At 35.3% G+C, this 24,513-nt stretch overlaps 1 protein-coding gene across 4 annotated transcripts in view; it reads left to right on the top strand.

The window, feature by feature from the left end:
- Positions 1-24,513, top strand: part of DPP10 (dipeptidyl peptidase like 10) — a 202,977-nt gene that overhangs the window by 72,693 nt on the left and 105,771 nt on the right. For 3 of the 4 annotated variants that reach the window (XM_063288719.1, XM_063288720.1, XM_063288721.1), the window contains one exon: positions 3,079-3,153. In XM_063288719.1, the coding sequence (XP_063144789.1) occupies positions 3,079-3,153 (75 nt within the window). Of the gene's footprint in view, positions 1-1,125; positions 1,201-3,078; positions 3,154-24,513 lie in introns of all 4 variants that reach the window. The other variant, XM_063288718.1, reaches the window with a different exon arrangement.

Consider the following 24,513-nt stretch of genomic DNA (forward strand, 5'->3'; position numbering starts at 1 on the left):
TTTACTTTTTATTATTAAATTTGTATTCTGACTTTCTGTTAATACCAACACCCAGGGAAGCTTACTCCAATTAAAATATGCCAAGTATAAAACATAACAATAAAACTGGTGCAATGAAGCAACTTTAAAATTTATCATTGAAATAATTAACTATCAAAAACATGGAGAGAAAGTTGTGTTTTCTCTTCACTAGGAGAGAAGGAACCAAATACAAATCCTTAGAGAGTACACACCATAACTTGGGAGCCACACAGAGAAGGCCCTTTCTTTCTACATAATTTGTCAATTGACAAATTGAGATCTATAACTTGAAAAGTATTCATATGAGCCTGGCAAGCAGCTCTTAGCACTACCTCCCTATGACTTGAACCAACTTTGGAGCAGAAATTAAGGCAAAACTAATCAACTTTACTGGCAAAGTAAGAGGGAATTGCCACAGTAGCCCTTGTCAGTTCTGGCAAGAAAACAACTCCTACAAATATCTTGTTTTATGTTTTAAGAGGTTTCTTGCTTAGATCTTGTTAAAATTTATAAAAGTATAATTTATTTACAATATATATTTTTACCTGGAAAGGCAGATGTACATTATTTTTAAGGATACCTGGTGCTATCCCAAAGCTTTATTAGCATGCAGAGTTTCATGTCATGTTTATATATGCATATGTGTACCAAGAGTTGGAAATAAACAAGTCAGAAATTTAAAAAGTAGTGTTCCTTCCTTCACATTAGTGGCAGATCCAAGGGCCTTGTGATTATACTTAATAGAATCAGTAAATGTGAACCTATATTTTATATTAAGGAAGTGTTTTTAAAAATTACTATTGGACATAGAAAAAGGTCGGATTTAATTATGAATGAAAGATCTAAATTATTGTGGGTGCCTATGAAAGGAAGAATTCGTGGACTGGTGAAAACTGCCTATTAATGCCCTATTAAATGATAGTAACAGAAGAACCAGAGATGAGTTTGGGGATACATTCTGCAACATTTTGAATGACTGTGATCCAGGGGGAAAAATTACTTAGTTCAGAGACATAAATGAAAGGGTGGGCAAGTATCAAAAGAGTGAGTAGGCTCTTTAGAACCCCAAGAATGTCTCAGAATGGTGATTGCTTGGAAAAATAGGTAACTTTCAAAGCATCCAGGTATTCAGTATCTCCAGACTTAAAATATGTTCTCTTTGCTTATGACATTAAACAGGTAAGTGCAACTTGGACTTCTAAAACTGCTTTTGAACACAAGAGAATGCAATCTTAATGTATGCTTAAGTCTGTGGGAAAAAAAAAAAAAACATACTTTGGACTCGCCAGTGCAGGAAATATTAATGTGAATACTTCCCCAAGTTCCCATTCTTATAGGACACAGAAGCATTTTAGCTTATAAAACCTACTGTGGGCATTTCCCTCTGTATTTTCCTTTCTTGCTTTAATTCTGTCAAAGCAGCTGTTTAAAGATATTCATCCCATGTTTCCTTCATCTTTAAATGTCTCTTTTTGCCTATAGTTAGAAAATATCTTCAGATACACACAAAATAATTTGCTTGAATGGTTTCCTTGCTACAATTACAATTTGAGCCTTCCTCTGTATCAGATCCATTAAATCTTCCTGTCGCCACCAATAACTCTTGATTAAATTGCAGCTTCAAATTCAATTAGGTGTCATGTATCCTTATCTAGACATAAACCGTTACTAGTTTGATAATGCTTCTTTCTCCTCTATATTTGCTTCACTAGTGAGAAGAGTTGGTTTTTGTTTCTAAATAGAAAGATCAGAGGGAAAAGGTTAGAAACAGGTAGATGTGCGATACATTTTCAGAAATCGCGCTGCTGCCCTTTTCAAAGCAATTTGTTTATGGCAAAGGTGGACTTAGCCTTCCAGAAATAACTGAGCTGTTTCAAGTACTGCCACAGGATACAAAATTATCCATAATTATTTAGATACATGTTTACATTAAAACCTGAAAACTGGTAAGTCTAAAGGTCATTTTTAAGGACTTTACGCTGTTAGTCAGGATTTTCACACTTTTTTCTTTATTTTCTTTGAACTGTACAATAACATATTATAGCACCAATCACTTTTGAAATTTTCTGACTATTTTAAATTTCAGTTTTATTATTGTCCTTAAACATTAAGCATAGTTACCTGGTAAAGCATAACATGAGTTAAAATGAATATTTCACAAAGTGTGTTAGCCCCTCTCTTCCAAGCAATAAATCATCAGCCTTCCCTGGAAGACTTGCCCTTCTCCTTGGAAGGCAGTTTGCCATTGACTGAGTGTGCAGACAAGTGTGGGCACTGACAGCAAGCCAAAATGTTTGTGGCATCTGCAGGGAGAGGCTGTGGGGGAAGAGCAAGTAACCAAAGCAATGACCCAGCATTGCAGTGGAAGCTCTGCTCTTTCTGTGTGTTGTATCATCAGAGGCATGTACAAAAGCAGTAAAGTTTGCCTTATGACATTGTGGAGCATTAGGTCCTCTGTGGCTGTGCATGCACATATATGCACAAGCCTTTGTATGCAGCCTTCTACAAGATGTGGCTTCTTTAACATTGCAAAAACAGGTGCTTTGTTTGCATTAACAAACTTTGTGATGAATTCCTTTTGAATGCTTTGCATAGCCCCAGTATCTTAAATGTCTTGCATCTCCTATAATCAACTGCATGGCACAGGGCCAGGTTACTTGCAGGACCATGTCTCCCTGACAGTATCTGCCTGTCCTGCTAGGTTAGATAGAGTGGGCATGCTCCAGGTCCCCTCCCTTAAATGTTGCCACCTGATGAGACCTTGGAGGTCCATCTTCTCAGTGGCTGCCCCAGCCCTTTGGAACAGCCTCCCACCTGAAATCCAAGGGATCCCTACTCTTTTAGCCTTCTGGAGGCTATGAAGACCTGGCTCTTCCCCCAGGCATTGGGTTAGGATGGGGATGAGCTGTGAGGATGTTTGGTCTGGAGCCTGGGGGCAAGGGTACTTTTGTTTTCAACCATGTTTTTATGGATTGTTGTGAGCCAGCTAGAGTCATTTCATGAGATAGGTGCCCATATAAATCCTGTAAATAAACTAACTCTCTTATGTCTTCGTAGGTAACTTTCAAAGCATCCAGATATTCAGTATCTCCAGATTTAAAATATGTTCTCCTTGCTTATGACATTAAACAGGTAAGTACAAATTGGAAGATTAAGTACTAAACTATATGCTATTAATAGTCTGAACAATGAAATATCCTTGATTCTGAAACAAATATGCTTTAATTAGCAATACACCATGTTAATGAGTTGGAATCAGAACTGTATTTAAATGTACTTTTTGGGTTAAGTTGGATTTGAGTAGTATTTGAACAAAGGTCATGTATATAAGATTGTTCTGGTAGAGTCACTATTCTTAATTGTTTTAGTATAACTGACATCTTTACAACAATGGTATTTTATGAGGTAAAAGTAGATGTGGTGACAGAAATCAGCAATCAAAATGCTATTTTTAAAATAAAAGGTAAATGAGAACTGAGTATATCAGATTAGGAAGATTATAGCTGATTTTTTTTTTTTTGTGCTATGCCATGTGAGTTTCTTGACTGAAACTGACCCCACCCAGTGATGTTGACTCTGTGGAGAAAATGTCATGGTGTTTGTTCCATACCTGACAAAGAAAAAGCTTAAATAAAGTAATTTAATTAAATAAAATAAGTGATATAAGATAAAATATTAACACGCTCCCATGCTTAGAATCTTGGCTTGATCTGATTCAGTAGTATTGGCCTCCCTTTTTAGGAGAAATACTAATCACAGATATCCAATTTCATACCTAGTTGGCCCTGACAGAAATCATGATGATGATGATGATGGTTTTCTGCTTTATTGAATTCATCATTTGATACGAAAGTATTGTATCATAAATGTGTTTTTTTTTAAATAAAACATAAGAATAGACTATTTGTTTTGGAATGATCATTCAAGCTACTTTCCTAGAATGAATTTTAATGCATACATAAACAAATCAGTAATGTGATGTTCTTTGAACAAAAACTGTGCATTTTGTTTTAAAGTAGCATTATATTATTACAATTTAAAATTATAATAATTTGTTCTAATAAAACTGTATTGAGTTGGATACTGAGAATATTAATGAAAATAGTATGGAACCAAAAACACATTGCATATGACATAGAACTTCCATTGCAATTTCTTGTCTCCTAGAGTACCATGACTGCTGTTGCAATCATTATCATTATCGTTCTTGACAATATGCGCGTCACTGTTCTGCCATTCACATGAGTGGCTTGTATGTAAATACATTGCCACTGTTACTATTACTGAGGAGAAGAAAAGCAGAACTGAAAGCTGACTTAGGATTTTTCAGTTGTCTCCGTAGTTACGTTCTTTTTCACCAATTTCTGAAAGAGTCTTAGAATGGTGTATAGTTTTCATATATCCAAGATACTTTGATTGTCACAAAGTCAGGAAAAGAATTCAGAAGATATGAGATTATTTAAAAAAATAAGGTGAGCTCTCTTTTGGTGACTTCATGGATACAACCATGCAGTTTCCTTGGCAATAATGCAGAAGTGATTTGCCACTTCCTTCTTCCAGATTTTTTTTTTTTCCTGGAAAGAAATCTATGCATTTTCAATACTGATTTCACAGATAGGTCTGTCTCATGTCTGATGTTCTTGGATAATGTTAAATATATAACCAATTTCTTACATGATGTGTTAATAAACAATTACTGAACTTGAAACTGTTACTACAGTTCTTGTCCTAACAGTCAGGAATCACACTGAGACGAGGAGTAGGTCTCTAGTGTTTATTACTGCTACACAAGACAGAAAATCCTAACAAACTGAAGAAGCGTGGGAAAACCCAGACAGATAAACCCCAAAAGTTAAGGCGGGTCTGATCTGTGTCTCTTTGAATGGCTGCTTAATTCCTCAGTACTACGCATGCGTTTTCCCCCCTGAATAGAGGCCCCCTCCTGCTCGCCATCAGTACTCATGACAGTTCTCAGCTTCTGAGGTGTTCTGGATTCATTGATCTAGCTGCTGTAATTATAGTTTTAAAAAATCAGCTTTCAGAGTAGACAGCTGGGGCTTGCAACAAAAGTTCTTATTGCGAAGTACTTTTCTTCAGAGTTCTAATAGTTCCATCTAATATATATCCTCTTTGTATGCCATTGTCCTTCAGCCAGATAACTTTATTATTATTTATTAAATTATATACTGCATTTGGGCAGTTATTCCATTCCATTTATCCTACAAATGCTCAGTTCTTCTTGGTCTGCCTAAGTTTTGTCCATGGCCTCTCTCTTTTATTTTCTCAAGCTTGAGTTCTTTCAGAAAGTGGGAGAACGTTCATAGACACTTTTTGTTAACTGATGTATATTCTTCCCCCATTCCACTCATTCCATTATACCTCTGTTCTACCCAACTGATGCTTTTCTTCTTTTTAAAGAAAAGGAAATATATATATATATATATACAGAAAAGTCCAAGGAAACAATTGGAAGAAAAAATTGTTATAGATTGCATAGCTTGCCATTCACTCAACCATCCAATGTTTTTGTTTTGTTTTGTTTTGTTTTTGGTTGGTTGGTTGATTTTATTTATTTCATATGGCATAGCAGAATGCAGCATTGTTGCATAAAAATCACAAAAACAATATATAAAAGTGTATAAAATATAGGACATTGGGACAATAAATTATTTTAAAAACACACTACACAATGATTGATTAATTGAAGTACTTACAAAGTACAGTTATTTATTTATTTTTATAATGGAACTTTCTAGTAACAAAATGTTTTACTGAACTCCAGAAAGTTCTGTTCCTGTTCCAGACCATACTGATCTACTAGTTTTAGGACTAACTTTACAGAAATTAATCTTCTAAGCTGGTGAGCTCTCTAAGCTGGTTCAGGAACTTCCAGAATTAGACACACTCTGAAACAGGCCTGTTTAATTTGGTACACCATATCTAGAATACCACGAACCAGTCTGGTTTGGAAGTTTAATTTCCAGAAAACAACTGGACTACTCTAAGAATGGACTAAAGAGGGAATGGTAGGTTTTACATATACCTACTTGAGTTGTCTAACATCACTGTTATGGATATGTGGAACAAGTAGAGTCCCACAATAAAATCATGTTCATTTTACATATTCAAAGTTTTTTTTAAAGCACAGATACTTAATTGTTTCTGAATCAATCTGAAAAATCCATGTGTCTCCTTTTGCACATCCATTCTATTCTCCCTCTTACCCAGTACTCTGGTTTTCTTTCACTTTATCTCTCAAATTTCTGCATGAAGATATTTTTTACTTGCATATACCTTGGAGTTACTTTAATCTATAAATATATTGTATTTGTCAGTACTTTTGACTATATAATCATGAACACAGTAAGGCTTAGATCAATATTAGAAGAAATATGATCTTCGATTTTTTTTTAAGCCAAAAGCTACTTGTACATGAAAGGTAAATTTTACAAAACACATCTCTTAAACAAAGTTATTGACAGAACAAACATTTGTTTCCAGACATAATAACAGACATATGAGGAATGCTTTCTTAAAAACCCTATCTGAAGAATATTTGAGGATAATTCTAGAGCCCAACAATTACTTTTCAATTACATTGTTCAACATTCTAAAGTAGAGAACTTCTCTGAATGTCAGAATAAAATGTTTATAGATATCTTCATACAGACACTATCAATAAGCAGTTCAGACTTGTCCACCTACATAATTTTATCCAGTAGATAGCAACATGCTCATCAGCTTTCTCGGGTAACAGTAGTTCAAATTGGATAAAGATCTATAAAACCAAGTAAGAAGTCCTGAATACTTCCTTCCATGTAGGTGAAAAACTTGCAGCATTATTCCTCACTTTGCCTGTATTGTAGCATTGTAATTTCAGTGAGAAAGTGTCAGGTCTAATTAAGATCCTCATCTGAGGCTCTTACGTACTTCCCTACACTACAATGAGATGATGGCCAGCCTTTGAAACATGTTGTATAGGGAAATTTGCAACTGGCGACTTCGTCTTTGGACAAATAATCTCTGTAATGGTCACTTTATATTCTTTCTGTAACATGAGCCACAAAACTAAATAGATTTTCTAAAACTACTAATTACTCACAGTTTATTCAAAATTGGCTTTCCACTGCTAGCATATGCAAAAAATACGGATGCTTATAGATCCTGCATTTTTCTTTCCTGGGGAATCAATAGTCAAACAATGTTGTTTTGGAGCCTGAGGATTCAAGTTTCATGGATGCCACAATATGAAGCTGTAAAGATATTTTGAAATGCATGTGAGTTGTCGTGACTTGATTCTTGCAGTCATAAAAACAGTTTTATCCATACAAGATCTCCAGTGGCAACAGAATAATTTCATAAAATAATTTCATGATTATTGTAATTCATGTGTGTCAACCTCCGTAAATAAGAATTGATCATCACTTGCCATATGCACAAAAAAAACCTCATTATTTGTAATGTTGAAGGACGGTGTTCAATGTCAATGACTATGTGTCAATGGCCATTTCACTGAAAGCATAGTAAAATTGGGCAGAAGACTCTTAAATCTGATGCCGATTCACACGTATATGCTTCTCAGTAAAGCTTAGAGTTAATGATTTAGCAGCTCCATTAACTGACATGGATCAAGCTAAGCTTGCTATTATAGTTCTACTTTTCTATTCATTTGCATTCATTAGAATGCTTGATTTAATTATTAGTTTTTCAGAATGTAATTCTTTCCTGAAATAACTGAAACAATTTTATAGTAAAAAAAGAAAGCAAGATAGAATGGAAATCTTGAGGGGGCTTAAGATTTTTGGCTGTAAACACAGAGATTAGCAATATGGAATTTTCACCCATTTAAAATTAATATTTAAAGTGCAAGCTAAATTGTATTTATTACCAGAAAATATGCTGGTATTTTGTACTGTTACCTCTTCTTTGTTATATTTAGTATTCATATACTTTAATGAAGAAAGCCAATAGTTAAAGGCACCAGGCTAAAAACTAGGAGACTGAGTTCTGGTCTTGCCTTAGGCACAAAGCCAGCTGGGTGATTTTGGGCCAGCCATTCTCTCTCAGCCCTAGGAAGGAGGCAGTGGCAAACCATTTGCAAAACTGCTGCCAGGAAAACTGCATGGATTTCTCTAGGCAGTCACCTGGAGTCAAGACTGACCTGAAGGCATTAAAAAAAAAAGCAGCCTTATTGATATTTTAGTTTCTCTAACATTGCAGGCAGATTTTAACAGTTTTACTTTTTTCTTCGTTCACTAAACATATTATGCAAATTATCTCCTGCTTACTAGTAGAACAAGAATACTGATAAATTCAATCTCTTATTACAGAGCTCTAAAAATATTTGACACAGCATGACTAAAGGTAGCAGATGTTAAAATTAAAATTATATATTTAAGACAAATCAGAAATTCCCCAAATCCTCGTGATTTTCATGAGCAACATGTTGAATATTGAGGAAATGCTTTGGTTTTTTTGTTTGTGTGTTTTGCTGTATTTCAATAACACCACTGTGCATATGAAGCTTTCTATGCAAGCCTTTTATCCTGGTTTATTTAATTATCATTTTTCCCTTTATCTAGAGACAAAAAACCACACAGCCTAGGAAGCAGATTTCACAGAAACAACACACATTATAATTTGCATTTAAAAGATCCACTTTAGAAAAATGCTTTTTCTAACAGTGTATCAGGCATTAATGTGTTATAAATAAAATCTGTGGGAGATTGGTACTAGGAATATGCTGCATAGTATTCCATATTTAAACAAGATGTTATTGGTATTGATGGATACAGCTGTAAAATGAGCACATAATTTTACAGTAGACATTGATCCTAGTATTATGAACGTTACTCATCTAAACAAATACGTGTTGCTGATAGTCATGAATTTACCCCAGAATTATAAGTTAATGCCTCAGATAAGATATTATGTATTATACTTGAAGAGAGCCATTTTGGTGTAGCGGTTAAGGCATATGGCTAGGAGATTGTGACTTCTAGTCCTGGCTTAGGCACAAAGCCAGCTGGGTGACTTTGGGCCAGTCATTCTCTCTCAGCACTAGGAAGGAGGCAAGGGCAAAACACTTCTGGAAAAAACTTGCCAAGAAAACTGCAGGAACTAGTCCAAGCAGTCATCAAGTGTCACCACTGACACACAAACAAAAATTAATTATACTTTAAAAAAGGAGCTGATTGATAAAGAGACGTATTTTGTTTTTAAACAGTGCTATACTGAAAATTCTATTTGATAAGAAAAAACATTTTTAATTCTTTTTTTTTTAAATGAATTTCAGCCAAATATTCATAAGTGGATCTGAGATGAGTCATGTGGTAAACTGCCACAGAAAATCTCTTTTGTCCAGTTCAGTGATAAGCTCCCTATAAATGCCTACCTGGTAGCTAAATTATTACCAATTTAGTGCCAGATGAAGACAGTTTTTAAAATTTTCCTGAACTTTTGGATCCCAACTTAAACTTGTTATTTTATGCTGCTCTTGTGATTGTATTGGGTCTACTTTTGTACTAATTATTGCACAGTTTATATTTATATGTTTTATTTGTTGGTTTTGGTAAATTGTCCTGGAAATAATCAGAAAGGAGATATAAATACGCTTGTAATAAATAACCATGCAATCAACATACAGAAAGGGTTTTTTCCCATGTTGCTTCAATGAACATGTGGAACTATATATATAGTATTCATACAGGAATACTAGCTATACAATACAAGGACCGGTTGTAAAGTTACTTTTTCAGTGCCATTGTAACTTTGGTCACTAAACAGGGCAGTCATTAACCAAGGACTACCTTATAGTCTTCCATATTTATGATGGATTCAAATATTTAATGTTAAACAGTTTGTTATTTAATTTAAATCTTGAATTCAGTGGCTTGGTACATTATTACATTATGGTAATAATTCATATTACCATACTACATCATTCATGGTGCAGGTTATAGGGTAATGATAAGGATAGTTTTAAAACTTTAGGATTTAGAATATAGTATTCTATACTACTTCCCTCAGTAGCAGAAGCAATTATCACAATGTAATTTATCTGCAAAAGATGGAACAGTTACAGAACATTCAATCCTTTGTTGTTTGTTTAATTTAGTTCCACTGTGTTCAACCAGGCTTAACTTTAGGTATATGAGTTTAGGTTTAAAGCCCTTATTTTACAATATTTGTTGAAATCCACATATATAATTTGAATGGATGCAGTTCTTTTTTCCAAAAGTTAAGTTCACAAAGCGATTGCAATCCACCCATATCAGATGAAGAAGCTTATCTTCTCCTACCTAATTTTCATTTGGAGAAAGTGAAAGCATTTGATAACTTCTAGTTTAGAACAACCAGCAAACCGTTAATTGCAATCACTGGGCTCCCTGTTGTTCACAGTAAAATGCGAGATTTAAAAAATATACTAATTTGAGAACCAAAGATAATGCTTATGGCTGTGTTTACAAAGCAGTCAGTGTTTCCACAATAAGGTAAAATAAGAATTAATTGGTTTGTATAAGTGAATCTTATATCGTTAAGTATAAACCATTAACTTCATGAAATGGCAGGAAAATCTCATAGATAAGAACAGTAAATACAATTATATGCTAATTATAATTTAGTAATAGTAAATCTCCTGACTATCAAATGTTAACATATTCAAGGAAATTGTCATTTATTTTTTTTAATGAGCCAACTTAGCAGGAGTAGTGACAACAACAGCTGTTTGTAACTGAAATTACACATTTCCAAAAAGGTCAAAAAAAGTCTGAAGACAGGAGTGGCTTGGTATCATCCACATTAATTACTTTAAATGTACAATGCAGATAAGTATACTAACAAATGATAGTATGGGTGCTTATTATTTTAGAAAAAAAAGTTAATAACTGACACACAAATATTTATCCTTAACAAACACAGTGTTTCTTCTTCTTTAGACCTGAATTTCTGGAATTGTTTTCCCATTGTTATCCCATAATCTATATGCCAGTAGGATATAGATTAATTTCTAGATTACTAAAATGCTCTGTGAATTAAGTTAAACACATAGAAGGATATTGCATTTTGACTGTGGTAGGGACACAAATAGAGGTAGAAGCCTTCCTCAGCTACAGTATGTTACCAGCATTTTCAAAAAAGATTACCATGTAGGCAAAGTCCACTTGGCAGAAACCAGTTTAATTGATAATATGTCTTTTATTGGTTTCAGTTATATAAAATGCTTGATTCATAGCATTCCATTTTTACTGTAGTTAATCTGTAGGTTCTCTGTCTGTCTGTCTGTCTCCTTCTCATATGTTGCATAAAACAGTATATCCTATATAGCATATTCCAGTGAATTAGGGTTCCTAAGCCAGACCAAACTGTAAAGGAGGTATATGTTAAGAGTTGTACGGTTCTAGTCTATCATTTAAATATCAACAGTCATTGAAATTTTATTCAGTTTGTGTATGCAATTAATATATACAACCAGTGCAGAGAAATGCAGATCGTACTGGAATTTTTAAATGCTTCCATCTTGAAGGTGAGGTCCCACTTATTCTGCTTTTAGGTATTTTAGGTGCTGAAGATCAGAGCAGCTGGGATGCTGGGATGTCACCATTTCCAAGCTGTGCTGTAGCCTTAAAGAGATGTTAAGACTGGCCACCCCATTTCTAAATCACCGATTTATATATATATATATTTAAGTATCTGTACCCCAAGAGAGGCTTTCTACAGTGAGGAGAAGCTGGTTCTCTTGGTGCTTAAGCCACCAATGATAGTAAAACTGTTTGGAATAAATATCCTCGGTTTCTATATTTAATTATACAGATGTGCACTTACCTATACAACCTCCAAATTTCAGAGGAATGATTGGAGATATTAAGAGTTATAATGAATATTCAGAATGAATGAACATCTATCTGGTTAAGTGGCAAGAACCAGCTTTGTGCATCTGTCCAATCTGGCCACTGTGGATGATGTTCACTTGATGTTTAAGAAGTCTTAAATGTTTCTGAAGTAGTTTGTTTTAGCTCATAGTTGATCTCAAATGAATGCTCATAGCTCATGTGGGCATAGAGACAAACATGTAAATAGGTTTTGCTTGTTTTCAGTGTTTCCAAGAACGTAACTTTAGAAAGAAGTCATATAATAGGAAAATGCTGAACAGAAATTCACAAACAATGACTCTATCCATTTAAACTTTCCTATTTGTGGCTTAGGAAGAACTGTCCTGTATCATTTTTCGGTAGTACTTTAAACAGATTTTATGTATGGGACTCCATTCAATGGTCAGATGCAATCCATATTATTTTGTATTCAAATGCACAAGAAGACATTTGTTTGTTTGTATGAAATTTATAGGGCTTCCCAATTCAAACAACTGTGATTCTGGGCAACATACAATCGACAAACTACAAGTAGACAATAACAAACAGTATAATTAAAAACAACAAAAATAATAGGTGATTGGAAACCCACATTTATATTAGACCTCTCCAGGAACTCCAGTCAATACCTGAGGAAGGTTATTGCACAAACCTGGCCCCCAAAAGTGCCCACACTTTATAATACAGTATTACTAATTTTTCTCAAAGTTTGTTGGATATTTTTTTCTCCAGAAAATAAGCCATATCTTTACACAAAAATTAAGGTGACTTTATCAATGTCAGTGACTACATGTATAGACTCAAAATAAATTTGATCAGAATTTTTTCATCAGACAAGCTCATACATGTGAGGTTTATGTACATATCTCTTTCAGTATTTATTTAAAGAGAATGGCTTAGCAGCAAATTAGACAAATCATATAGCATTTTCTTAATTTTAACATTAAACATTTTTCTAGTTTTGTAAATTGGATAAAGTAAATTCCTAACTGGAACAACAGGGACAGGTAAAATTGACATGTCATTTTTCTTTTTTGTACACAGAAACAGTAAATTATATTTTATGGTGCTTACTAAAACTTTTCCTCTGTTTGGATGTAATAGCAAATTCAATATGTTTTTATCTATGAAGATTGTACATTGAGATTCCCTTTGTAGTTCTGTGATCAACTATTTAATGAGCATAGCACAATAGCAGAAAATAATAAATAAAATGACTAAATATGAAAAAGTCACTGAATTGTTCTTGCATCGTTTGAAAAAGAAAGAATGATGGCTCTCATGTTGTCTTGCACTTTATACCACTGTTTCCTTTCCTACAAAGATAAAGATAAGTGATTTGATAGGATTTATCTTTGTGTTTTTCTCCAAAACTGCATCTCAGGATTTCCCATTCTGCGCATGTCCACAGAAAGCAAGAGAGGTTGAGAAAGAGAGAGACGTCCCCATTCTTGTAATGGTGGTTAAAAACAAAGTGATTAAAAAGTAGAATTTGAAAAGCAAAAAAAAAATTGTATGAACTATAAAATACAGTGAGTTTCCTTGTATTAATCCATATGCAGTGCATTATAAAGAAAAGTTGTGTAAGCCACTTTACAATGACTGAATTTCTCTCTGCATTCTTTTAGCTAAGTTACCATTTTCATTGTTGTTAAATATTATTTATAAACAATTTTCCTAAAATCTGCTGTGAAATATTCCATAGTCTCTTTTGCTGTTTTACTGATTGTAATTTTGTAAATTCAGAGTCTCTTTTATTTTCTTCATTCTCCTAAACAAACTGAAAACCAATTATATACTTGGTGGAAAATATATATTATATTTTCACTTACTTCAATATTTATGTACTTATGTACAACAAGACACCAGATGTCCTATATGAATGATAGAAAACATATCAGATTGCTCGAGCTCAAAGCTGATCTTCATGATATTTCATTTTTTATTGCTTAGAGAGACTCCTTGGTTCAGTGGACACACTTATTGTTATACGCAGGAGGGTATAATACAGAGGATGTGATAGGAAACTTTGTTTCATGCATATTCTTTACCTTCTATGCAGAGATTATTTTAATTTGAAAACCTAAAGGTCATACTTCATACTCATTACTTTCCAGTTGACATTTCTTTTTATGATTGCAATTGTAGATATGAGGTAAACAGCATATTATTCAAAGTGATTAAGAACAAAGGAAATTCAGTTAAATATTGCCATTTGTTTAATAATATATCAGCAGGGAAAAAACAATTTACTCATCTTGAATTGTCAGCTTTCTGCTGAACCCACTCTATAGACCTTTTAATCTTTACTCATCTATGTATTTTACTTTTAGAGCATCACTGGGATTTAGGTTTGCCATATTTTGAATATAGTACTGCATATTATAGATCATATCTGACATCCTAGACAGAAATAGAAACAAGCAAGTTAATTTTAACATTAATTTACTAGGATGTCTCAGCTGAATTTATCCATGCAGCTTTAGAGGTAAAGATGTCCTATTGCATATTGTCCAGTAGAAACTCAATAGATTGAATCTAAATTTAATCTTCCTCAGGTATATCATTTCCTTCCATGTACTGAACACTTTTGCTTCTTGAAAGAAGAAGGTGGACTTAAATTATTTTCTACACTTTTCTGGAAGGTTCTTCAATTCTTCCAGGACATACTTTTGGAGGATAGAATTCTCTGCTGTGGGAGCAAAATCTGAATTTAAATATAACCTTCAAGATTGTTGGCAGTCTATTGGGAGGCACAACCTAGGATAATTTGTGAAAGATGTCACATTTTTAACTGCATGTTTGACATAATTTTCAGTTTATTAATGACTACCATGGAACCTGAGAATGTGTACAGTACATTCTGTGAATCAAAACTGATGACATCATGACAGAAAATAAAATGTGGTGTTCTCAGTGTGCATTAGATTTGACAGATTAATATTAATAATTCTTATGAATCTATATAAATCCACTGAGATATATGTCTGTGGGTGGGGGACAAATTGATAGATCTTCTACCCAAAATCCAGTTGATGTGCACAATTTTTCATTAGAAATAATCTCAGTTCTTGCTTTCTGTATTGAGAAACAAATTCCATAAGATTACTAAGAAGTCTCTTCCATAATAAGAGGCTTCTAGAATTAGAAGAGATCCAAAGATGAAACGATACCGTAATAAAAGTTTAGCTCCTAGAAAAGTGACAGGCTAAATAGGACTAGTAGAAGTATACACATATGCATTCATACAGAATTCTTCATTGTGACCTGTGGCCTTGTTCACAGTGGTTATTGGTCACTACAGCACCAGATCCCAACTGATTTCCTGATATTTTCCATCTTCTTGCTTGTGCTCCTATATTGGTCACTGCCATGTTGGAAGTCTTGATCACAGGACTATTTTTCCAAACATAGTGCAGAAGGTTGTTTGTTTGTTTGTTTGTTTGTTTGTTTTAACTCCCCAAGTTCAGGTGCACTTCCAGGGATGTTTATAAAGCAATGTACAAAAATATGAAGGAACGAGGCCTATGGAACTCAGTATTATTTATTTTTTATAAATAAAAAGGCAGACAAAGGAATATTATAAATTTCTCTGAATGTGCTAGAAGGACATTGGTTTTATTTAGGCTGGGAAGAAGAGCATTCAAGTGGGAATCCCAAATTATAAGGGGGAAATAATATGGTGATGAAACATCTGTTTAGGAAACCAAGAGAGGCAGAGGGACAGAGAGCAGGGAAGGAAAGGAGGAAGGGAGGAAGTAACTATAACCACCTAGCCTCTCCCAAGATCTGTTATGGTTCCGCCTATTGTTTGCTTACATCCTTAATAGAATTTTGTCTGTGGTTCCCAGCCCTAGTTTACAATGCAGCATTGGAGTGGGAAGTAAAAGTCCCTTTCTGTATCATTCCTTCTGTCTACAACATTAAAATCCTATTATTTGCTTCATAATATTATAATATTTTTAGGATATAATGGTATTTGTGCCTTTTTGTCCAGAAATAAAATTAGCAAAAATCAAATGGAATTAGAAATAATTCCTTGTATTTCCTTGTATTAATCCATATGCAGTGCATTATAAAGAAAACTTGTGTAAGCCACTTTACAATGACTTTCTCTCTGCATTCTTTTAGCTAAGTTACCATTTTCATTGTTGTTAAATATTATTTATAAACAATTTTCCTAAAATCTGCTGTGAAATATTCCATAGTCTCTTTTGCTGGGAAAGGTGGAAGAGGATGATCAGCAGCAAGGTGGGTGGACTCATTTACAGTGGCAGTGGGTGCACTGTTAGAAAACCTGAAGGACCAGGTTAGGGATAGATCTTCATAGAAAAAATCTAGGAGTCAGACTGGCGTGATGCATATCATCATCATAATCAGTAGCTGAACAGAGAAGGAAAAGGGAAAAGGAAAGGGAAACAACCCTGGATGGAGGTGAGTGTCAGAGTCCTGTTTCAGGAGTCTTCCTTAGATGAAGAGGTAAACCAGGAGCAAATATCTCAAGTAGACTTATATTTCTAGGTGCAAGGCAGCAGCAGACCCCACCATCTGTGCAGTGAACCCAAGGATTCTGACAATCCATTCAGACTTATCTCTTGCCAACACTAAGACACACATGATGCACCAAAATGGAAGAGCTTCCTAGGTACAGCTGTCACTGAAACTGAACTTGAAAACCTGGGAACATAACAATAAATATAATCAAAGTCCTATCTTATCTGTATTGCATTTAATTTTCTGACATTTTCTAGTCTGTCCAGTAAGGGATGTTAGTGCCTTATTAAAGTTCATAAAGATAAAATACTATTTTATTAACATATTGAGGAAATCTATCCAGAAATGTCTGCAGTTTCTCTTCCTGTCTTCGTATAGTTCTTGAAAAGTGCATGATGCAGCATAGAAACTTAGCAATACTTTTCAGAAGTGGAGCCATAGTTTCTAAAACCAGCTCTAGTGTCCTAACAGTGAGGAAACCACGCTGAGATGAGGAATAGGTCTCTAGTGTTTATTACTGCTACATAAGACAGAAAATCCTAACAAACTGAAGAAGCGTGGGAAAAACCCAGACAGATAAACCCCCAAAGTCAAGGCAGGTCTGATCTGTGTCTCTTTGAATGGCTGCTTAACTCCTCAGTACTACGCATGCGTTTTCCCCCCTGGATAGGGGCCCCCTCCTGCTCACCATCAGTACTCATGACATCTAGGTTACATATGATACATCAATATGGAATCACTCTTTATTCCCAATCCCCTTGAGGAACTAGGATTCCCTAACTGATGATATTCTTAGCATGTGTGGCAATGTAAAATAGTAGGGATGTGTACATTTGTGCACATACAGAGAAAATACTTTCACATGGAAATTGATCTCTTGTCTAGCAATTATTTTTTTCCCCCCAAAATCTGGTTTAGTAATATATTAATCCTAATATTATGTCTGCAAAGAAACTCTCATAATTGGAAAAAATTCAAAAGAGATATACTAGTGGTAGTGTTTAGGAGTGGGTTAAAGAGTAGAGTAGTAGTAAGAAAAATGATTCACTCAGTTCTGAAAGCCATTAATTCAAATTGAAGATAGGTAGTATTCATAAAAAAGGTGAAGGTAATGGTTCCCGTTTAGGCATGTCCGACACTAGCAGGCGGTGCTCATCTCCGTCTCATGGCTGAAGAGCCAGCATTGTCCGAAGACTCTTCTGCAGTCATGTGGCCAGCATGACAGTCACGGAACGCTGTTACCTTCCCGCTGAAGTGGTACCTATTTATCTACTCGCACTTGCATGCTTTCGAACTGCTAGGTTGGCAAGAGCTGGGGAGAGTACAGGAGCTCACTCTGTCACACGGCACTCGGGTCTCAAACTGCCAAACTTGCAACCTGCTGGTCAACAAGCCTGGCGTCTTAACCATTGAGCCACCATACCCGTCAGTATTTATAAATGGGTCATAAAAATATAGGGGACAAGATCTATAGTTGTTATAGTTGTTAATTAAATACATATCCTAGTTTGAATCTTTTCCTCATGAAATTTCTGCTAATATGGAAGAAAAGAGCCCTGATATTTGCAAGAAAAAAAAATTAAAAGGTAGTCAAATATTCTCTCTCTCTCTCTCTCTCTTTCATTCCCTCTCTGTCTCATAAATTGGAAGAGATGATGCTGAGAAACAGGCCATATACAGACATACTAAGCCTACATTCATAAGCAGTAGTTCAAATGGGTTTTGCATTTCTTATGTGCACATGGTAACACTACACCAACCATTCTTAGCTTTTATACAGCCTAATTCTGGATTTGTCTGTTAGGTAGCGCAGTGTTGCCAACAACTAGATGCCCACCCACATCTATCTATCTATCTATCTATCTATCTATCTATCTATCTATCTATCTATCTATCTATCTATCTATCTATCCATCCATCCATCCATCCATCCATCCATCCATCCATCCATCCATCCATCCATCTATATATCACCGTAATGCCAGAGGAGCAACCCAGCCATCCTCAAATAGTCAGATTAGTCAGGTTCGAAACCATTTAGGGCTGTAATGATTAGTATAGTAAATTATGCCTGACAAGTGTAGCTCTTCTGATACTGCATTGTGTGATCCCTTACTTTGTACCAGTTAGCAGCCCAGCTGCCATATGCCACATCAACTGCAACTTTTGCATAGTGTTCATGCCACAGTCAGCACCAGCTGTAACTAAAGCAAGAAAAGCAACATGTTTCTGCTCTACTAAATACAGTTTTGCATTTTGAATTGCTGTTTTCAAACCTGTCTTTCCACTTAGTTTCTGTTATTATGCACATATAATATTTTCCAACTTTGGGGAAAGTTGACAGATGAAATAATTAATTGGACTTTAACTTCTTAACAACCAGGAAGATTCCATCTATTATCAAAATGCATTTTACTTCATGTAGGAATTCATAATTTCGTGGGGGTGGGGTCTGACTGGGGTAGAAAGATAGTGAGTGGTTTTCTGACTAATATATGAAAATGAAAGCATCACCCATTTTCAAAATAAATAAATTTTCAATAGTGTTTCAGTATCTTCAGTTCTCATATGTATTATGTGTATCATACAAAGATATTTCTATACGTGGTAGATATTAACACCCTCACAGCTTATTTATATGCTCCAGCCTCTATTACTTCATCTCCTAAATAATCAGTTTACAAGAGGTGGAAAACCTCTGAGAGATAAATCACAGAAATTTTAGATAATGGTCATGCATTTTAATAAGTGCTACAAAATCCAGATTAAATTGAAATGTGAAATATGAAAGCTATCAGAAATCCTGTTGCATGCTGGCTATTCCGACATTTGTTGGCTATCAGAACTGTTTAGCTAAGTAATGTGAAACAGGGCCCACAAAAAAGAAGGTGTTGCATGCCAAGAAGGTGTTTTCCAAGAGCAAAATGCCTTCTTTAACAATTGAGATTGATGGAGCAAGGAAATGATTTATAGCATCTAGGTTTCCTGCTGATACTGTGATCTCACCTGCCCGCTGTAATATTTATGCTAAATCACATGTCACTGCAAATGTAAGGCCACTTCCAGGCAATTAGAAATACAATATTAGTCTCCCCCTTAACACTATGATAACTGGAACATAGTAATACCTGTTCTACATCCTGTCCCTAGGACTCTTAGAAATAAATATCTAGATTTTCATAAACTTTGGAAAATGTCATGCATATTTTATGTTAGCCTTCTTGCAGCCTGTCACAGATGGTTATTATTTTTAGTATATTCTAAAGTGGTTTATTTCAGAATATTTGAAATCCTGACCTGAATACTTCTATCTTTACTTTTTTCTTTTCTGCCGTTCGGTCATGTCCAATTCTCTGCAACCGCCTGGACTAGTCCCTGCAGTTTTCTTGGCAAGATTTCAGAAGTGGTTGCCATTGCCATTGCCATTGTAGGGCTGAGAAAAAGTGACTGGACCAAGGTGGGACTAGAACTCACAGTCTCACAGTTTCTAGCCTGATGATGCCTTAACCACTACACCAGATTGGCTCTATCTTTACTTAACTACCTATTTATTTTGACTTATAACCAGTGATATGCTGGTAAATGTTTAAGAACTGGCTCTGCTGGTTCCATTGCCATCACCGTGCTGCACCACTAGCTGCAGAATAACTGATTGGTGCGCTGGACATTGGCGCTCCACTCTGCTCTCAACCACCTAACAAAATTCCAGTAAGTTTTACAATTGGCTCTCGCAAGCTGGTATGAGCTGACTCCAGCATGTTTCTTCTTATAACTCACCTATTATTATGCTCAAGGACTCCCTGAATCTGGGAATGGGAATAAGTGTTTTCAAAATGAGAACAGATGGTTTTTCCTTTTGTATCTGCTCAATGGGTAGCTAAGTTCCCTGTAAGTCAAGAGACAGAAAGGGACTCAAAGGTATCAAGAAGGCACTGTCTTAGCATATTCATTGATAAATGCCTGCCACAGTATATATATATCCAGTTTCTAAGTTTCTGTAACCAAACTCCTTTTTCACTGTAGGAAACCTGACTAACGAGACTGTAAGACACTAGTTTTCCTGGTTGTAAGCTGGTGTTAGCGGCTTGTCACATTGGCAGTTAAATGTCCCTATAAGAACAGGGGAAAATCAGGACATAATGTCATTTCCAGAGGAAAATTCTCAAGAGTTGTTGGATCCATGCAGCTGGACTGAGCAATGATTCACTGAACCGCAATGATAGGCTTTTCAATGAAGAACTTTCTTTTTTAGGCTTGATCTATAGAAGCTGTCAATGAAAAACAGATTTCAGTTGAGTTTTGATTGAGTAGAACAGTCAAGATGTGCCTTTGTGTGATCCTATACCCTTGATTATTTTTTGGTTGACAACCTGGTTTGTTTCACTTATGGTTCCCCAGTAGCATTTTGACCATCTTCCAACCTCGGAGTCTCATCTTCCAATGGTATACCAACATATCTCTGGTTGTACTGATCCATTTAGTTTTCATGGCAAGAATACTGGGTGGGTCGCCATTACCTTCCCCAGGGATCACATTTAGTCTGACCTCTCTGTCATGACCTTCCCGTCTTGGGTGGCCCTTCACGGTTTAGCTCATGGCATCATTGAAGTGTTCAAGCTCCAGCACCACGACGAGGTAACGATCCTTTGCTGAAGATTTAGCACATATTTAAACTCTAAAATTTGCTGCTACAAAGCATGGTGATAGAATCCATTTAGGAATTGTTGCCCTGCCTTTCTGGACTTGACAAAAAGAATTAACTATTATTAGGAACAAGAATATGAGCCCCAAAACTAAGACTCACTTTCTTAAAATTTTGCTCTTATGAGAGCCAATACCGTACAATGATCCCATTTCACAGTAGATTAATCTGAATTTGTGCCACTTATTCTCCCTCGCCTCAATATGGCTCACAAGTTTGTCATTCTGGGTTTAAATTCTGCTGTGGCTCCTGCCCTCTGGAATATCATCACCCTCCCAAGGTGAGGTTAGTCCCATCCCTTTAGTCTTTTGGAAGGCCCTGAAAACAAGCTTTTTCCCAGCAACCTTGGGGATCCCATGATAAGCTGTATGATGGTTGTACTATGTTTATATGGATGTTCTTCTCCTGCAATCTTGTTTTTTTGTTTTTTTTTTAATAGCTATGACATTGTTTTAATCATTGGTTGTATGCCACCCAGTCATGTTCAGTGAGATGAGCAGCCATATAAATTTGTTAAATAAATAAAATAAGGAGAAACTGCATATAAGTCACCACAGAAAAGGCTGGAAGCATTGGAAACATTGGAAGCATTCATTGGAAGCATCCTTGAGAAGGCAGGTTTTTTTCCATCCAGTGATTTTATCTAACTTGGTCAGAATTCTTTTTAGGGGAAATATAGATTTACATAAGGGCATTAGTTTTATTATCGGTTTTATTTCCACATTTCTTTCTAATTATTTCTATTATAAATTTCTTTTATTTATACTATCATTGCACCATGAACAATGGCTTCAAGACCCTTTTCTTATTAATAATTGCTTGCCCAGAACCCATTAATACATACATGTAATCTGGGTTTCTAATCCAACCTGTATCATTTTTAATGTTGGCAACAACTTTGAGACCCTGCTCCTGAGTCTCTTATGAGGACCCCAACTCCTAGGTCACAATATTCATTTATCTGCTTACTTAATATATTTTTATATTGCTAAACTTCATTAGTGGTATGCTCAACAAGATGCTTAATTGGTACTTCTCCAGCCTAGTGCACCAAATACTAGCAAAATGTGACGATATGAATTGAGTTTATAGAAATACGTGATGCCTATAGTATCTTGCTGTGCTCCCCATATGCTGCTAAAAGTGGTTCAAATATCTCACCTCCCAAACAAATATGCTAAGGAACAACAGCTTGCTTTAGCAAAATAATGTTATTGTATCCCTGAGATACCATATATTCTTCCAGGGAGTAACTGTAGATGTTTCTTTTCAAATCAAACATCACTGAATATTTTATAAACCTATGTAGCTTAAAACAGTCCTTGGTCCAGAACTAAAAAAGTGACAAGTAATCACTGCCTTTATGTACAAACAAGAATTTTGTGAAGATAGAATACAGTTAGATAAATGAACTGCAATAGAGTATAGCATTAAGAATAAATTTCACTTAAAGGAAACCTGAATATTGATAGCCAGGAAATTAAAATAATATAAATACATGAATAAATGATCAAATTTTGAAAGACAAAGGGAGCATATTTTCAAGAAAAAAATTAGAGAAACCAATTCAGAAAGGACAGCAAAGATGACCAGGGCACTAAAAACTAAGCCCTATGAAGACTGAAGGTCTGGGTATGTTTAGCCTTGAAAAAAGAAAACTAGGGGGGAGGGATATAATAGCACTCTTCAAACAGCTGAAAGGTAATCACAGAGAGAGAGTGCCAACTAGATTAACTGGTTAAGACACCAAGCTAGAAACCAGGAGACTGTGAGTTCTAGTCCTGCCTTGGGCATGAAGCCAGCTGGGTGACCTTGGGCCAGTCACTCTGTCTTAGCCCCAAGAAGAAGACAATGGAAAACTACTTCTGAAATGTTGCCAATTGCAGGGACTACTCCAGGAAGTTTCCAGGAGTCAACACTGACTCAATCACAGAAAGTGAACACCTGTTCTTTTTCATTTCAGAGTATAGGGCATGGAAAAATGTTTTTAAGTGACAGGAAGGCAGATTCTGCTTGAACATTACGAGAGAAAAAAATCCTGAACATTTCAGCAGTGGAATCAATTGTCTAGAAGGTGGGCTTCTCTTTGTTGGATGTGTGGAAGAATAGGCTAGCTAGCCTTCAGTCTGGAAGATTTTATTTTCGATTCCTGCACTGAGCAGCAGGCTGAACTCAGTGGCCTAAATGGCCCTTTTGCTGGTTTCATCAGCAAAATGAGGACCCCTGTGCTGATCATCTGTGCCAGCAACTAATGAAAAACATGGTGTTGTGCCACATTATAGCATTTGAATGTGGTTCAGTTCCTCTTCCCAAAATTTCTTTGTAAATAAATAAGTACTTCTGTCAAAATTGAGCCAAGGAAGAATGTTATTATTTCTCTTCCAGTCCTCATATTTCACTTAATGATGGCTAGTATTTTTCCTCTCCTTGCTAAAATTAAAAAAAAAAACGGTTCACCAAAGAAAAAAGAGAGAGAAAGAAAAAGAAAAAGTAATCTTTTAGAACCTTTTATATCTGCATTTCTAAACATTGTATACCTGAACGTACAGAAAGAACAGTTAAAAGAGGAGTGGATGAATAAGGGAATCCCAAGAGAGTAACCGTTAGCATCATTTCTTTGCCTCAGATAAGCCAAAAATATTTTTGAAGCTCTCTAGAAAGGACTGAAAGCTTTGAAATGTTTTAGAAAGCCAAGTCCTTTTATATCAGACCTGCAAGAAAAACATGGTTAACCATATTAACTATAAGCAGCATATATACTATATCAGACAAAAAAAGCATATTTTATTGACTGTAAAATTGTGTGTGTTTGCGTGTGTATGCATGACTTTAGTTAAGAGTGGCTATGGTAGTGCCATGGTCAATGATATCATTTCTATTATATTAATTTTAGATTGAATTCATATCTATTGTGCTTCTTCTGTGGGATAGCCTAGGGGGCTCTATTGAGCAAGACTAAGGGCTGCATGTGGCCTGCAGTGATGGGTTGCCCGCCTGTGTTGTGGTGACAGTTTTGATTTTATGCTTTTCTTAGACATATATTTCCCACTGTTGTCTTGGCTTATTTTAGCTAAACCATCTTGTTTTTTCCTTCTTTATAAAGTGCCTTTATTTGTGAGAAAGATATATTTCTGTTAGATCAGTTTCAGACCTTTGGCATCATATGAATTATTATTTTGATACCACATTATTCTTTGAAATTCCAGGGGTATTATAATTTTAGATGAGTCTGTTTTGAAGGGATACTCTTTTACTGTAAAATATGAAAAATAGAGATAGTTAAGCCCTGCCTCATTAAACAGGCATATGCTGCCAATTCAGGTGTAGAGGTGGTTTTAATTAGGAATTATGTAGTGGTATACGCCAAAAATCAAATCAATGTTAGCTAAAATGTTGTCAGTTTTCTTTTAATATGTGAATATT

The sequence above is a fragment of the Candoia aspera genome, chromosome 1 (genome assembly GCF_035149785.1).
Source record: "Candoia aspera isolate rCanAsp1 chromosome 1, rCanAsp1.hap2, whole genome shotgun sequence".
In the NCBI taxonomy this organism is placed as follows: Eukaryota; Metazoa; Chordata; class Lepidosauria; order Squamata; family Boidae; genus Candoia; species Candoia aspera.